The sequence below is a fragment of the Nematolebias whitei genome, chromosome 3, assembly GCF_014905685.2.
Source record: "Nematolebias whitei isolate Nwh7 chromosome 3, NemWhi1, whole genome shotgun sequence".
Taxonomy (NCBI): Eukaryota; Metazoa; Chordata; class Actinopteri; order Cyprinodontiformes; family Rivulidae; genus Nematolebias; species Nematolebias whitei.
The window spans coordinates 38,494,334-38,510,056 of NC_056500.1; the positions used below are offsets into that span (position 1 = coordinate 38,494,334).

Genomic DNA, 15,723 nt, shown 5'->3' on the forward strand with positions numbered 1-15,723 from the left:
AGCGATTTATAAAATCCTGGCCAACCAAAAATGGGAATGAGTCAACATGGGTCACGTGTACCGGGTGGTACAGTGTCATATTGCCAATCTGCATATGAACCATTGCTATAGCTGTCAGGGTTGTTTTCATTTCTGAGAGACCCTGCATTTCTATAGCGCAGTCAGAGAGAGGTATTATCCTGTTAACACTGGCAGCGGCCGTCCTCAGCTCCTCGAACAGTTTAGCTGACATAATTGTTATGTCTGCCCCACCGTCCAAGAGTGCTTCGTGTGTGAGGACACCTTCGAGTGTTACTGACAGGTACGCCTTTTTGGCGGCCCCCTTTCTGATAAAGTTACACAGAAACCTCTTGGGTTTTCTCTGACGCTTCTTCACGCGTTCATCCTTATCTGTGTAATCTTGGTTTGTCTGAACCGTCAGCACAGCAGAAGCTGTTTCTGAGTGTTCAAACTGCGATGACTCGTCACCGTTTGTGTGTGTGTTTACCCCCCCCTACTTCTGATGAGGGGTTGTTTGAGGCAACAACAGTTATGTCTTGGTGTGTTTTACCGACATCTGTTATGTTGTCATTCGCGCCCTCAGATGTAATGGGAATTACATCACTGCATAGTGCTCCTGGATGGGTTCCCGTGTCAGTGTGTTTCAAAGTTTCTAACAACCTGCGTATTTTCTCTGTCTCTTCCGAGTTCAGAGGTGTAGGGCCTTGTTTCTGGAACTTTTGTGATTTCTTCGCCTCGGTTCGTTTCGTCCGAGGTGGGGGACGGTCAGGTACGTCTTTCGGGGGTTCCTTTACGTACTGCCCCTGATGATATGGTTTCCCATATCTTTGCGTCCTGCGCTCACCCATTTTCCGATAATCACTGTCTTCCTCTAAAAGAGGAGCCTTTTTGTCCCAGCGTGCACCTTCATTACGTGGTTTGTTATTTTGAACAGACTGTTTTCTCTCTTTCTTAGGAGGAGGTGGTGATGAACGCCTTCCTTCTAATTCTAGGGAGTGGGGTTTAACCTTTACACTTGGAAACACTTCAATGGGCGTCGTAGCATGAGAACATGCTTCAAACACATTCACAGCACACTGCTTAATCTCACTGATGGATTTTTCTCTGAAATTTGCCATCATTTGTACTGATTTTTTGAAATCATAGTGGAGATTTTTGCTGAAAACAAACTTAAAACCATCATCTTCTTCCATTCCGGTCTCATTTCTGTTACCAAAATAAGCTTGGAAGATTCTTTTGTAATAAACTTTTGGATGTTCATTCTTGCCCTGCGTGACCTTGTCTGCGGCTGGGAAACCAGCAGGTCCTGTGCAGGGGTCGTACTCTTTGATCAGAGCTTCACACAGAAGGTTGTAATCCCTCCTCGTTGCATCTGGTAAACGCTCGATGAAGGTGAACACCTCTCTGTCCGAAGTGAGTCGTATCAGACTGATTTTATCTTCTGCCGTAGCATTAGGATAAGATCTCAATCTGAAATCCAGATCTCTGAGGTACGCTTTTGTTCCTGCTGACCCCATAGGGCCGGGAACGAAACGTTGTACATATTTTGAGACTTTCTGCAAATCATCCATTGAAGGAGACTGTATCAACGGTCTCACATGCGTGATTGGTGCAGATTGGTCAAGGCCTGCCCCTACCGCCCATGGTGGGGGTGGGGGTGGCTGATAAGGAGGAAGAGGTACATATCGGTGCAGGTCTGTCCCTACCATCCGTGATGGTGGTGGGGGTGGGGGCATGGTGTCAGGAGGAAGAGGTACATATTGGTGCAGTTCTGTCCCTACCGCCCATAATGGGGGTGAGGGTAACAGCGTGTTGTCAGGAGGAAGAGGTGCAACAGCATCTGTCTGGAGAGTTCGTGGCTGTTTCGGACCCTGATACTGTTCGTCTTTGAGTCTCAGACCAGCCCGCCCCATATCAGAAATCTGGTTTGTAGCTGTAGCTAATTTCTCCTCACAAACTGTCAGGTGCTCCTGTGATGTCTGATATTTACTTTGTAAAATCAGCCATTGTCGGAGTATCCCCGCCTTGTCTGCTTTGCAAGCGTCCAGCTCTTTTAATGCGATCTGTAACTGTGCTTGAAGCACATCGTTATCTGCACACGAGGCTCGGTACGCTTGTTCTCTATCCCTAATCCTCCCCTCATATGATTGAGCCTGTTTTAACAGCTCAGTCTTTGAGAGGTCCCTTGCTTCCGATAGTGATGCTTCAAGTACTTGTAGTTTGCTGTTCAGCAAATCAATTTCTGCACTTGTATTTTGCTGTTCTTGAGACATCTGTTCATGATGTTTTCTTATGCGGGCCTCGTGTTCACTTTTAAATTGACGGACGTATTCTTCAATTTCCTGAGCAAACACTATTTCACTGTCTAACCTTTGTTTGAGGTTATCAGTTTTCTCAACAGCCTTATAGAATGATTCTTTCAGCAAAATTGCAATTTTAGCCAGCTTTTCATAACTTGACTTTGTGATTTCTGTAGAGGTCACACTTTCTGCAACCTCCTTCAGATTGTCCGCTAACTCTTTTGGGTTCATGCTCTCTGTCTGAATCATATATGGATGTAAGGACGCTGCCAGGAGCGCGAACGCATTCTCCAAGCAGTCCGCCATTCCTTTTGGATCAAAATCTTTTTCTAACACACCTGTCATGTTTTCACTGTGTAGCAATTTATCTGTTTTAACAGTTGCAAGCTTCAGATATTTTACAGGTAAATATTTGTATTCGAGTCAATGAGTTTTCACACTTATTAGCTTTTTGGGTTTACACAGAAGTACTGTTATAAGTCAACTTATTCAAATGTGGGTACCTTTCTCAGGTTTTACCCCAATTCATGAATATTTAAGTAAATGCTCTTCTGGCAGTGTTACTTTTTGTGCTTATTTTTCAACAGATACTAAGTTACCAAACGCTTTTTAGTGTATTTTACTCTGAAGCACTGAATTTTTTATAAACCTGCAATTTTCTAAAAAGTCTCACAGCAAATCAGTTTAAAGCGTTTTTTAAACCGTTCTGTTCCAGAAATTTGCTATTTTAACAGTTACTCATAGAACTAAGTTGTGAAAAGAAAAGAAAAGTTGATGATGTATCAGGATTAATCAGTCCCTCCTTCAGAAAAACTGTATTTACTCCTGTCCTCCTGTAAAGCTTCTATTTAAAATTAAATAGGAAGATGTATTTGTTTAGGTGGCAACTTAAACAGAAAAATCTCTTTTTCCTGATAAGTTTACTCTTATTTAGTGATTTTGTAATTAAACGTGTATTATCTTTCAAGCAAAATGAGTAAACTTTTCAACTCTGTGAATATTTGAACCGTTTCTATTTTTTTAAAAAAGTTCCTAACTTTATTTTGTACCTATTTAAGGGATTACCAGTGAAAAAAGTCGCTTTGGTAAATGCTCTTTGCATAAATACCTTTTTTAACTTTTAAAATGCAAGATAACAGTGTTATTCAGCTTTGAGGAAGTTTGTTAACTCAAAAATTGCCTTACAGAAAAATAAAAACGTCTAATTTCACTCTTTACCTAAAAACGAAGTGAAACCTGTGATCCCACGTCTTCTCCAGAAGGTGTCAGTACAACCTCAACAAAATTTAACTCCGACACTGTTTGTGTTGTCCACTAGGGGAGCTATAACTTCCTGTGGCGTTCGGTTGACATCCTGTTGTTAGCCGCTTAGCTTGACGTTAGCTTCGGCTAAACTCGGTTAAAATCAACATTTCTGAACGGATTTTTTACACAAACGTGGCAAAATTTTTTGCAATCAGACTTTATAGCTTGAAACATGAGTTTTTGAGACAATATTGCAGCTTTATTTAGTGATTTTAAGCGTAGTGAAGGCTCCGGTCGTTAGCTTAAAATTAGCATCGCTAGCGTTGTTTAAAAACATCATTTTATGACGAATTTTAAACTCTAACGTGGCAAAATTTCAGCGAGTATGCTTCGAAGCACTTAGCCAGCGTATCAAAATCACTTTAAAGGCGCTTTTCAGCTTTAAAAAGCAGATTTTATTTCCCTATGAAAACGAATTTCATTTCCGGGTGACGTGATTGACACGTCCCTCATCCAATGAGAACGTTACACACGGTCTTTTTCAACCAATGACGCAGCGTTTTAGCAACCTGCATGCTAGATTTAGCCTGAAAATAGTTCGTCAGCTTTTCGTCTTTTAAACTGTCAAAATGCACTTTTTCTGTTAAAAATTGTAACGAATAACTCTTAACTGTGTTCTGAGACGGCACTCAGCTTTTAAAACGTTTATCCATCTATTCAAAATACTCGTTCAAACTCAACAGAACCGAACTGGACCACAGCCGGGTCTTATGGTAGAACCTCCGTACTTTTAAACAGAATCAACGTTTCCCACAGCTCATCAGCTTAGTTACACGTAACAGGCGTACAATGTCAGCTTTCACAAGACTCGATGACACAATTCCAGCTTTTAAAACATTGCCAGCGTGACAGCAAAGGTGTAAGCGCGCAGCTCCAGCTCGCTGCGTAAACATGCAGTTTCAGCACAGCTATTAAACTGTTATTTTTCAACATGCCAACATGAAAAATCAATGTTTACACGAATTCACAATCATTTATGAGACTTTACGGGCCACCAGTTGTAGTAGTCACGTAGGTACGTGCCACTAGTTGTAGTATGACAATATATGAGATATATATGCATACAATATATTCACGAGTTCCTCATCTTTCTGACTGTGTAATGTCGTGCATTGAATTTAACAGAAATGTAACGAGAGACGTTATTTATCTTTGACCCATCAAAATGAATGCGGTCATTTATTTTCAGAATCAAAGTTTAACATCAAACATTTACATTAATTTGGCAAAATATGAAAATAATAACAGACAAGTTTCACAGAAAAGGGACATCGATCACTCGGCGGTGAACGAGGACTTTGCTTCAGATATTTCTAAAATATCTGTACTGATTTTATGAGAAAGAGGAGAGTTTTAAGATGAAATGGAGTTATCTTACAGAGAGATATGTGAGGGAATTAATCTGTTTGACCAGAAATTGCACGCTCCATCAGATCTCAGCTTGCCCACGGTACACTTGGTCGAAAATAGAACCATCTACCTTGATGATGAAATCAGCGTCGGCGTAGGTTCCTTTCTGACTCTTTTCAGCATCTCCGTGAGAACTACCAAACCCTCAGAGAGTCGTACGTGGTTTTCAAACAGAAATTATAATCCCAAAACGTCTCTGGATCATCCTGAATGCGTTTGCACCCAAGAACTCTGAACTCCTTTCATTCTTCAGAACTTCTCAGACTCTTAATTGTCTTTCAACTCCAGCAACTCTCTAGTTCTTCATCTCCTCAGCCTCTGGAACTCTCTGGAATTCTTCCGAATTCTAACGAATTCTCCCGAATTCTTTTCCAGACTCTCGACTCTCTAGTCTCCGTAGACTCTAACAGAACCGGGAAGTTGCCACATTTTAAATGAGTTGACTTCCGGGTCTATTTAGAGCTTTCTGATTCGTGGATGGACCAGAAAGAGGTGTGGTTTTTGACGTAAGGTGTTATCAAAAGTCGAGGTCAGAGAATGAGTTTGTTTAACAACTGACAGAGAGATTATTGCAGAAAAGCAGACTTCGTGGAGTCAACTCTTCTGTATCTTCTGTAAAGATTAAACATGACATTTCTTTTTCAGTAAACATTTAGTTGACCGAAGCTTCAACTTTCACATACTTACGTTGCTTGGCTCATTTCAGACAGAAAATCAAGAAATGCATATTAACCTGATTTCTTCTTTGAATGAGGAATAAAAATCATTACTTACTGTTTATGTAAAATAAAAATGAGTAGTTCTCTTCAACCTGTAAGCATTGAGTGAACTAACACAATTTGATTATCAAACATTTGTAAACAGTGATGATCATAGAGAATTGTCTTTTCTGCTTGATTAATTCAAGAAAGAAAGTCATCAGATGGCTCAGACTGTATTCAGATCAATGAAATAACAGTCCCTGTCCATCTGATAGATTTGAGGTCATCAGGGTCAGATCAGGGTCAGATCAGGTTCACTACACAGACCAGTATTTGCAGTTTGACTCCCATCACCCTTTGGAGCACAAGTTAGGAGTCATCAGGACTCTGTATCACAGAGCAGACAGCGTCCCCACTAGCTCAGGAGCCCGGCAGAAGGAGAAATCCCACACAAGACAGGCTCTAGAGCAATGTGGATATCCTAACTGGGCCTTCCTGAAAGCAGAGAAGAAACCCAAACAGGACTCCAGTCAGCCAACAGGTGAAAAGGAGGAACCCAGACCCAGACCAGTGGTCATTCCATATGTTGAGGGAGTATCAGAGAAACTGAGACGTTTATTTTCTAAACATAACGTCCCAGTGGCTTTTAAACCCCAAAATACATTACGGCAAAGACTGGTTCATCCCAAAGATCCAGTCCCCCGGCACAAACAGAGCAATGTTGTGTATGCTGTTCAGTGTCAGGAGGGCTGTGATCAGTCTTACATCGGGGAAACTAAACAGCCACTGGCCAAAAGGATGGCCCAGCACAGAAGATCAACATCATCAGGCCAGGATTCTGCGGTCTACACTCATCTCCAGGCCAGCGGTCACTCTTTCAGGGATGAAGATGTTCACATCCTGGATAGAGAGGAACGATGGTTTGAGAGAGGAGTAAAGGAGGCCATCTTTGTGAAAAGAAATCGTCCATCATTAAACAGGGGTGGAGGCCTCCGTGTTCAACTGTCCCCCTCTTACAATGCTGTGATTGCTAGTATCACTCAGCCCTCTGTGAACAGTAAACAGCCATCAGGGTGCTAATGATCCATTGTTAGGCTGATGGTCCTTCTTGAGCATGTGATCAGCTGGTTTTGGTTGTCAGCAGCAAAACTGGTTGATCCACCCTGAGACGGTGCTATTTAAGAGACTGAGCTGAAAACAGCACCTCAGACTGAGGAAGTCTCTCGGATGAGAGACGAAACGTTTCTACATTTTTTTTGTTGATTTGCTTTGTTTTTTTGTTTTTTTTAATGTCCAGAGGACCAGATTTAACTTTTTTAGATTTTTCTACCTGGATTATTGAGCATGCATCAGGATGAGCCTAATGATGTTATATCATTTGTCGGGATGTTAACATCATGTTAATGTATATTTTAATCATGCAGAAGTTAAGTTGCATGTAGTGTGCTGTTAAAGCTATAAGCCAATTCATGTTCTCCATGTGCCTCATGTGAGATGTGTTTTTACTTTATATAATTTGTATAATATACTTTATATAATCTGACTGTTGATTGCAGTAATCCACTTTATTAGCAGAAATAGGGGACCCCAAACCAAATTTCACTTAGGGCCCCATGGAGGCTTGGGCCGGCACTGGACTGTGTTGACCAAATCTGACCTTGAAAAACTAGGCCATGTGTTTGTTACAAAACTGCTTTAGGTTGGGGTCAGTCAGGTCTTCCTTTCACATCTCCAGCTTGTCGAAAATGCTGCAGCTCAGCTTTTAACAGGAACCCATAGGTTTGAGCATATTTCACTGGTTTTATCCTCCCTTCAATGGCTCCCTGTGTATGTCAGAATTGATTGTAAAATTCTCCTGTTCACATTTAAGTTCATAAATGTCATTGCACCCTCACACCTCTCTTACCTACTTCAACCATATGTTCCTGAAATCATCAAAACAGCTGCTTTTGGTTGTACCAAAAACCAGGCTGAAGCTCAGAGCTGATCAGGCTTTTTCAGGCCCTAACCTCTGGAACAATCTGCCCCTCAACATTAGACAGGACCCTTCACTTCCTCTTTTTAAATCTCTCCTATAAACACCTGTTTTCACTGACGTTTAACACAGTGTGATTTGATTTACTATTTCATTGTTTCTCATTGTTTTTTTTTTTTGTGTTTTTATGTTTTTTTTTTTTTATGCTTTTAATTATATTTAGTTTTTTTTTTTTACTGCCTTGATCTTATTGTTAAGCACTTTGGTAACAGCTGCTGTTATAAATGTGCTTTATAAATAAATTTGACTTGACTGGACTAAAGGGTGTTCAGAATTACAAGTAGGAGACACATCTGAGTAACTGAGGCTTTTGTGATCAAAATTCACACTGCTGAGGGTGACCAGCAGTAAAAGAACTGTTGATCACAAATATGAGTAATTTCAATGAAAATCCATATCTTTATCTGATTAGTCCAAAGGAGGAAATTTAAAATTCAGACCATCAACTGATTGTGCTTCATCAAGAAGGTGAGCAGATAGTTGGATGCATGTGTGGTTTGCATGTTGGATAACCTGTCGATGTGCTTTACTGGTAGGCCCGATTAAGTCCAAACTAATATTTATCATTAGTTGTCTGTTTTTCAGTTCAGTACTATGAGCTGAAACAAAATGTTAGGATTTTCTTGGCTGCTAAATCTCACTTTCAGGGGAAAAAAGAAGTACCCAATCTTAGCTTTAAAAGTACAAAAGCTTATGACAAGAGTGGGACCCTCAGCCATAAACCCTTGATTGTACAAGCGGTACACCGATGTCCTCCACCACTCAGGGATTTGAACAGTGAATGTAGTTTATGAGGTGAGTGCTTTTCCGGATTGGAATTGAACAGTGAATGCAAGTAAACATTAATGTTTTTGGTGCAAGATATGGAAGTGTGCAGGTGCTACAATGTGGAGAAGAACAGTAGTAGATTTTTTTTTTTTACTTGTCCGAGGCAGCGCAGAGTGATGGATCCTGGAGAGTGGAGGGAGCAATTTTATCCACCACCAGGTGCAGTGGTTGAGCTGGAAGTTGAACAATGGTGGCCTTGGCCCCCATAGATTAAACTTTGTCTACCTTAATCACTTAATCAAGGAAACTTTATGTTTAAGCAATATGAAGACTAGAAAGCATAGTTTCCTCAAATTATCAACATGGCTGGTTTACATATACACATTTAAATAAACATGTAGCTCGCCCTCCTCTTCCATTTGAATGGTTCTACTTCACTTCAAACTCGGGTCCTCTACCAGAGGCCTGGGAGTTTGAGGGTTCTGTTCAGTATCTCAGCTGTTCCTAGGACTGCGCTCACCTGGACAGAGATCTCTGTGGTTGTTCCTGGGATCTATTAGAGCCACTTTTCCAGTTTGGGGGTCACAGCACCGAGTACTCCAATGACCACTAGGACTATACATACACACACACGTGAAACTACTCAAACTGTAAACAACTTTTAGTTTGTTTCACATGAAGGATCTAAGCACTGATAAAAAAGTTGTTCATTGTCGTAATTCTTAGCTTTGCTCAGTTCAAGTTCCTCAGAAAAATACCGGCCTTGTCGAGTCAAAGAATCAATCTCGTTTGACCTGGTTACATTTTTACCACCAAGTATCGAAGGTCTCAGATCTTTTATCCAAATACAGTTATACCAAGTCATAATTAGAACAGTAGCAATGACTTTATCATTTGAAGTATATTTATCAATCAAAAAAAGTATTTCTTTTCCATTTCTGTATTCTTTAGAAGTGCTCTAAATTCAACCGGAGACGGCTGAATCAATATCTCACTCTGTGTTGTTACAGTGCTGCCTCTGTAAAATGAATTGAAAACACACTTGTTGTTCTGTCCTCACTCACACACCATCTCAGCTTCCATCTCTTTGTCCTGCCCTCCCCCGACATTTAGACGTTTGACGTCCTGGTTACAGCCTTTTAGTCAGAACTGATGAGTATCTCTATCTGAGGCTTCAGAATAGCTCTGACTCACAGCCATGGCTGTTGGGTGATTTATTTCCTTCTGCGCTGTCATACATACAGGATGTCTGCGACAAGACAAAGGTAGCTGTGAAATGTAACACCAGGTCCATAAAGTTTTGGCTCTTGATTTTGTGAAAAATTCTCATTCGGTTTCCTGGTAAACTCACCCAGTTTCCCGAATGTTTCCTTTAAAAGCCCAACAGAGGCTCATGTTTGATCAGACTGTGGTGCTAATAAAAGGCTCCCACAGACTCGGGCGTACCTTGTGTACTCCGTGAGCCGCGCGGACACTGCGCAGATGGTTAATACTTCATACTCGAGCACACACCCTGATGGAATGCAGCCCAGCTCCGCAGGCAAGGGGTGTTTACCTTTGGGACAAATTGAGGTTGTCGATTGGTCATTTTCTGACACGCCTACTGGAATGATTGACAGGTTGCAGCCCAGGAGCAGTGGCAGAGGTGTTATGTGTTTATGTTGTTAATAAAAAGTTCTAAAAAAAATTAAAAATAGGAAGCGCTGGCCCTGAAGCCCACACATCAGACCGGCCCACCGAGAAATCTACAGACACTCCCGCAGCCACGATGAACCTGATTTTGCTTCTCTCGTGACAAATTCCTTCATTTCTCACAATTTCAGTCATGGCTTCAAGAGATCGCTTGCCTCTTGGCAAAAAAACAAAAGAAAAGGCCATTAAACCAGACCAGGGATGAAGAAGGGAAATTTAATACATTGGTGTCGCATACAAAACAGTCTGTCGCCAGGCAGTTTATTGTGCGACACCGGACACGAGTACGCGGTTGTAAAAATTGATCTTTGCACGGGCATGGCTTGAGGGCGTCCGCTTTGAGTCTAATCCGGTACGCGTGAACCTCCGTGGACTGAAGTACGCCCGGGTATGCTGGAGCCCTAGTGTGGAGTCGTTGACTAAATCCTCCTCATGAGTGACTGTCAGGTTTACACATGACTTCAATAAAAACATAATGGAAGAATACCACGGTAAAGCCAATTTAATGAAAACAAGAAAGATGCAACTGAGTATAACGAACAGCAAAAACACTCAAAGCATGTTTCAAAAGGTGAAAGATGGATTCATGTTTTTGCCTGTGACTGTTTGTCTGTATGTTGGTAAAAATGGGCTGAAGTCTGCTGTCTAGACCAGGCAAAAACCTCAGACTTCTTCAGCTTCCTGTGATTGCGCACTCCAACCTATCAAGACAGCCTACTAGGGGTGTAATGGTACGTTAAAATCACATTTCGGTTCGGTTCAGTTTCAGGGAAGGCTCGGTTCGGTTCATTTTCGGTACAAAAAAGGCCAAAAAAAGACTTACAAAATGTTTATTTTGAAAATATGCCAAGTAAATAATATGTTTGTATAAAAATAAATAAAAACAACCCATTTGGATGATATTTTAAATAAACGGCACTCTTTACAATAAATAAACTGTACTAACAATAATAAAAATCTTAATAAATACAATAAGAGTCAGAACCAGAACAATAAGCAGCAACAGACCGTTTACGATCAAACTTATCAAGTTTTAGGTTTTTGGCCAAAAAGACCAATTTTTCCACATTTTCTGCCAAAAGCTCAGATCTAGTTGCAGCTACATTATCTCCAGCAGTGGAGAAAATACTCTCACTAACAACAGTAGCAGGAATAGAGAGGTGGCACTTTGCTAATTTTGCAGTGTGCCTGTATTTGTCCTCATTGTCTTTCCATTAAAGAAGAGAGTCAGCTTCAAGGGAAGGGCATGTTGAAGCTCTGTACTCACAAACTTCTTCTCAGACCTACTCCAGGAGGGATTTGCTACTTCCTGTCCCTGGAAAAGTTCACAAAAGAGTTCAGTCATTACAGACTTCTCAGCTGGAGGTGATCTGGTGAATGATTTCTTTGAATAGGAACTCAATGACATCCTCAGACTGCAAACAACACAAAGAGGTTTTTTAAAAAAAGAGTTAATAAAATTATAATTTTAAATTAAAAAAGTTATTTAGATAATAATAATAAAATAGCAATACCTCTTCTTGAATGGCCATCATTTCTGTCAAGAGGTGGTTGAATCTCTCGCTCATCATCATCAGGGCAGGGTTTTAATCTGGGCTCCAGGGCTTGTTGACAATATCAGTTTTAGCTTTTTCATAAAGTGCTGCTACAACTTTTTGGCTGAAGTGTTGACGTGGTGGGATGTCGTAGGCAGCGGGGCTCAATAACTTTAAAGCTGGAGTATCAACAACAGAATTCAGACATAGATCCAGAGCTTTAAAAACTCTTACAGCTTGTGTTATTGCTCTGGACCGATCTGAATTACCTGATAAAGGTGGGGGCCGAGATGGTGTAGAGGCAGGGCAGCCGGCTTGGGACCCGAGAGTCCCAGGTTCGATCCCCAGTCACTGCACATCACGTGGCGTCTCTGGGCAGCACGTCTAATCCCCAAAAATGTCCCCCGGGCGCTTTCAATAGCTGCCCACTGCACCACCTGGTGGTGGATGGGTTAAATGCAGAGACTAATTTCGCCATTGTATGGAAACATACAGTGCTGACATTGTGATGACATTATTATTATTATTATTAAATGCTGCTGTTATCGGTCTTTGCAACAAGCTGCTTTTCTTGCTTGTAGAAGAGACATTCACATTCAGATTATGTCATTTCAAGAACGTTAACAAGTTAGATGTGTTGCCTGCTGCAGGTCCAATCTCCGTGAAACAATGTTGACACACAGCTTTGGATTTTCACTTGTCTTTTAACAAGAAAGCCAAAATGTTCCCAAACAGGAGACCGCAACGAGATGCTAGGCTGCTAATGCTAGTGTGCTGCAAGACTATGCAGCAATAAATAGCATTGTGCTGAAACACGCTTAGGAACTTTAGTTGCGCGGCACATAATTTCTCATTAATCAAATTTAATGAGTGAAAAAATAACCAAAACGGTACGCACGTGGACCGAACCGAACATGCTGTACCAAAACGGTTCAATACACCCACGTGTACCGTTACACCACTACAGAACTACTGATCTGGCTGATCTGCTTCACACTACAAACTGCCATTATCGCTGCTGCTCCTAGTTTCTTTTTGACTTTTCAACATCTTAGTGGGCTCCGGGGTCAATGACACTTTTACTTCTCCATGGCCGTTACATGTCCAAGAAATCCTCGTGTGTGGTGTGCCACGCAGAAATGAGATCGGAGCCTAAACACCAGTTAGCCCATCCTCAAAGAGCAAATAAACAACTGCGCTGCCCATCCAAACTACATTGTTGTTATTATTTATGTTACAGTTTTTGTTGTGGCTACACTTACTATTCCATTCATATTTAAAAACTGGTTGTTGTTCATATTTTATTGTTTTTAACACATTTAACACATTTTCTATTTTAACAACTCACGTCGCCACAACCCCTTCTCTTCTTATATATTCCATTTTCGTTTTTTTTTTTTTTTAAACTCATGTTGCATCCCCCTCTGGCGGTTCCACACTTTGAAATGCCCTTCTATAAACCACACATGGGCAACGTATGGCCCGAGGGCCAAAAGTGGCTCTTGGACAATATTAATCTGGCCCCCAATATCTTTAATTCAATAAAGAAACCAACCTTTAAATAAGTTGATGAAAACATTCATTTAAAAAAAATCTTGGACAAATATATACAAAGCTGTTGTAATTAGGACGGCCAAAACTTTAATTTGGCCCGATAAGTTATTGTTTGCATAGAGATTTGAGGAGGGATGCTTTTATCGATCATGCTAAATGGTAAATGTTAAAAGGACTGTACTAATAAAACGCCTTTCTATCTAGTCAAGATACTCAAATCGTGTTATACTATAACCTGAGTCCTCATTTACTCATTCATACAGCACTCTACTAGATCTCTACAAAGAACACTCAGTGCTTTATGACATTCATACACTGATGGGACACACATCGGAGGCAATGAGGGGTTCAGTGTCTTGCCCGGGGACACTTCAGCATGTGACTGCTGGTGGAATCAAACCCCTAACTCTCTCATAGGAGGACGACTGCTCTAACCACTCAGCTACAACCGCCCTCGATGGCTAACTATGATACAAGAAAAAGCCTGGCAACATCTTCCAGATTATCTGTCTTGAATAAAAAAAATCCAGTTCACTCCTCAGTCCTTTGAACATGGACGGTTAAAAGTGGCTAACTTGATTTGGCCCTCTGGAAGCAAAACGTTGACCACCCCGCCTATAGACATTAAACTCAAAGTGTCTTCAGCATTAAAGACATCTGAACTTCATCGGTCTGACTGAAATGTTTTTTGGTCCATAAGTTGGGTCAGTTCATACACAGAAACAAAAGGGAACCTATTCAATAAAAGGCAGGTGATCGTGGGTGAGTGACGAATAAATAAAAAAAACTATTTAAGCCAAATGTACTAAAACAGTGTTTATTGTATTTAATAAGGTATTTTGTTCAGTCCTTCAGCTCTTGGGAAATGCAACAAAGTCTGATTGTGTGATCTCAAGAACTTTGTTGTCCTCTTACAATCTTTCAATTAAACTAAATTAGAAGCTGGTGGAATTAAAACCAGCTGTGAAATGACAGAAACAGTCTGAAAGCACTTGTGCTCTTCAGCAATCACTGCTGCTAGTCATTTATGACGCTGCTCAGGAGGCAAAGTGCTCACTTGCTCAGAGGCTCCTTTCAAGGTTATTGCAACAGGTAATGCATGCTTCAGAAGATTGATTGAACCCAAACACAGGTTTAACTTTTTGCTATTCTTTCTCCTCTGTGTGCGTTTATGAATGAAGGCTGTGTGTGTGTGACATGGACAGACTGGGGCGAAATGAATTCATCGGGGAGGTGAGAGTGGCTCTGAAGAAACTGAAGGAGGGCGAGAGCAAGCGGTACAACATGGGCTTGGAGAGAATCGCTCAGGTATGAACGGAGACTGAACAAACGCCCACTGGCGTTCTGGGTGTTTTATGATGTGTGATAAATGTGCACCCGTCTTAACGTCTAATTTCCTTTCAGAATAAAGACACAAACAATCAGTTGTTGGACCAGGGAGCAGTTGTAGCAGAAGAGGAGGTAAGAATCTTCAACTTCTATTAGCAATTTCACATCAGGATGAATTTAGGACTTTAATTATTTAGTTTAATTTCTGTACGTTTTCTTGTTGTTCTTATTTTTTCCCACAATGTAAAAAAACAAATAGGTTAAACTAGCATCCATAGGAACACATATCACCTGCCATAGTTCATGTGAAGATCTTACATGGTCTTTTAATGCTACAGTTTGTGTTGGGGATGACTCACAGCTACTACCACACTATTTTAGCTCAGTAGGTTTAATATGAACTGTTTTATGATCATTTTTGTGTCAGCTACGATCTTTCAGCTGTTGTGGCAATTTAGAATTGAATTGACTCCAAAGGGTAATCATATGTGCATGTACAGTATCCAATGGTTACTTTCTGAGAATTTCATTAAACTCCAAACAATAGTTCATGTGATATTTTGCTAACAGACAAATAAACAGACAAACCGTCATACTCAAATTTAACAAATTAGCCGTTTTGTCTGACTCAGATAAAAAAAAAAAGCTGTAATTATCAACTTTAATTTGAAACCTTCAGATAGACATTAAATGCCAAAGAGCAAAATAAATCTTTCATCGAGCCACTACATTAGTCTCTCGCTACTTCGCGGTTCGTTTTTTGTGGATTCGCTCTATCGCAGTTTTTCAAAATAAGATTGGACATGAGACACAATTGGCTGATTGATGGATGAGCTGCATTATTGGCATGGAATTTTTATTTAAAATAAATTATTTAGCACCTCCTGCACCTCTGTGCAACCCATACTGCAGGGTAAGCTTCCTGCTGCAGCTGATCAGCTGTTCTCCATGCAGAGCGGAGAAGTGGGCGTGACCAAGAACGCTTGCAGGTGACTGAGAGCAGCGGCGGCAGAGAGATGAAATCATGACATGCTGTGCTCTTTTAGAACATTTAGAGTTTACAAACATTGTTTAGAATATTGCTATAGTGTGGA

The 15,723-nt window shown here is 40.8% G+C and overlaps 1 protein-coding gene across 1 annotated transcript in view; it reads left to right on the forward strand.

Annotated features, from left to right (window-relative positions):
- doc2d (double C2-like domains, delta) overlaps positions 1 to 15,723 on the forward strand; it is a 96,340-nt gene that overhangs the window by 30,354 nt on the left and 50,263 nt on the right. The window contains exons 6-7 of the mRNA XM_037674943.1: positions 14,482 to 14,608; positions 14,705 to 14,761. Coding sequence (XP_037530871.1) covers positions 14,482 to 14,608; positions 14,705 to 14,761 — 184 coding nt within the window. The remainder of the gene's footprint in view (positions 1 to 14,481; positions 14,609 to 14,704; positions 14,762 to 15,723) is intronic.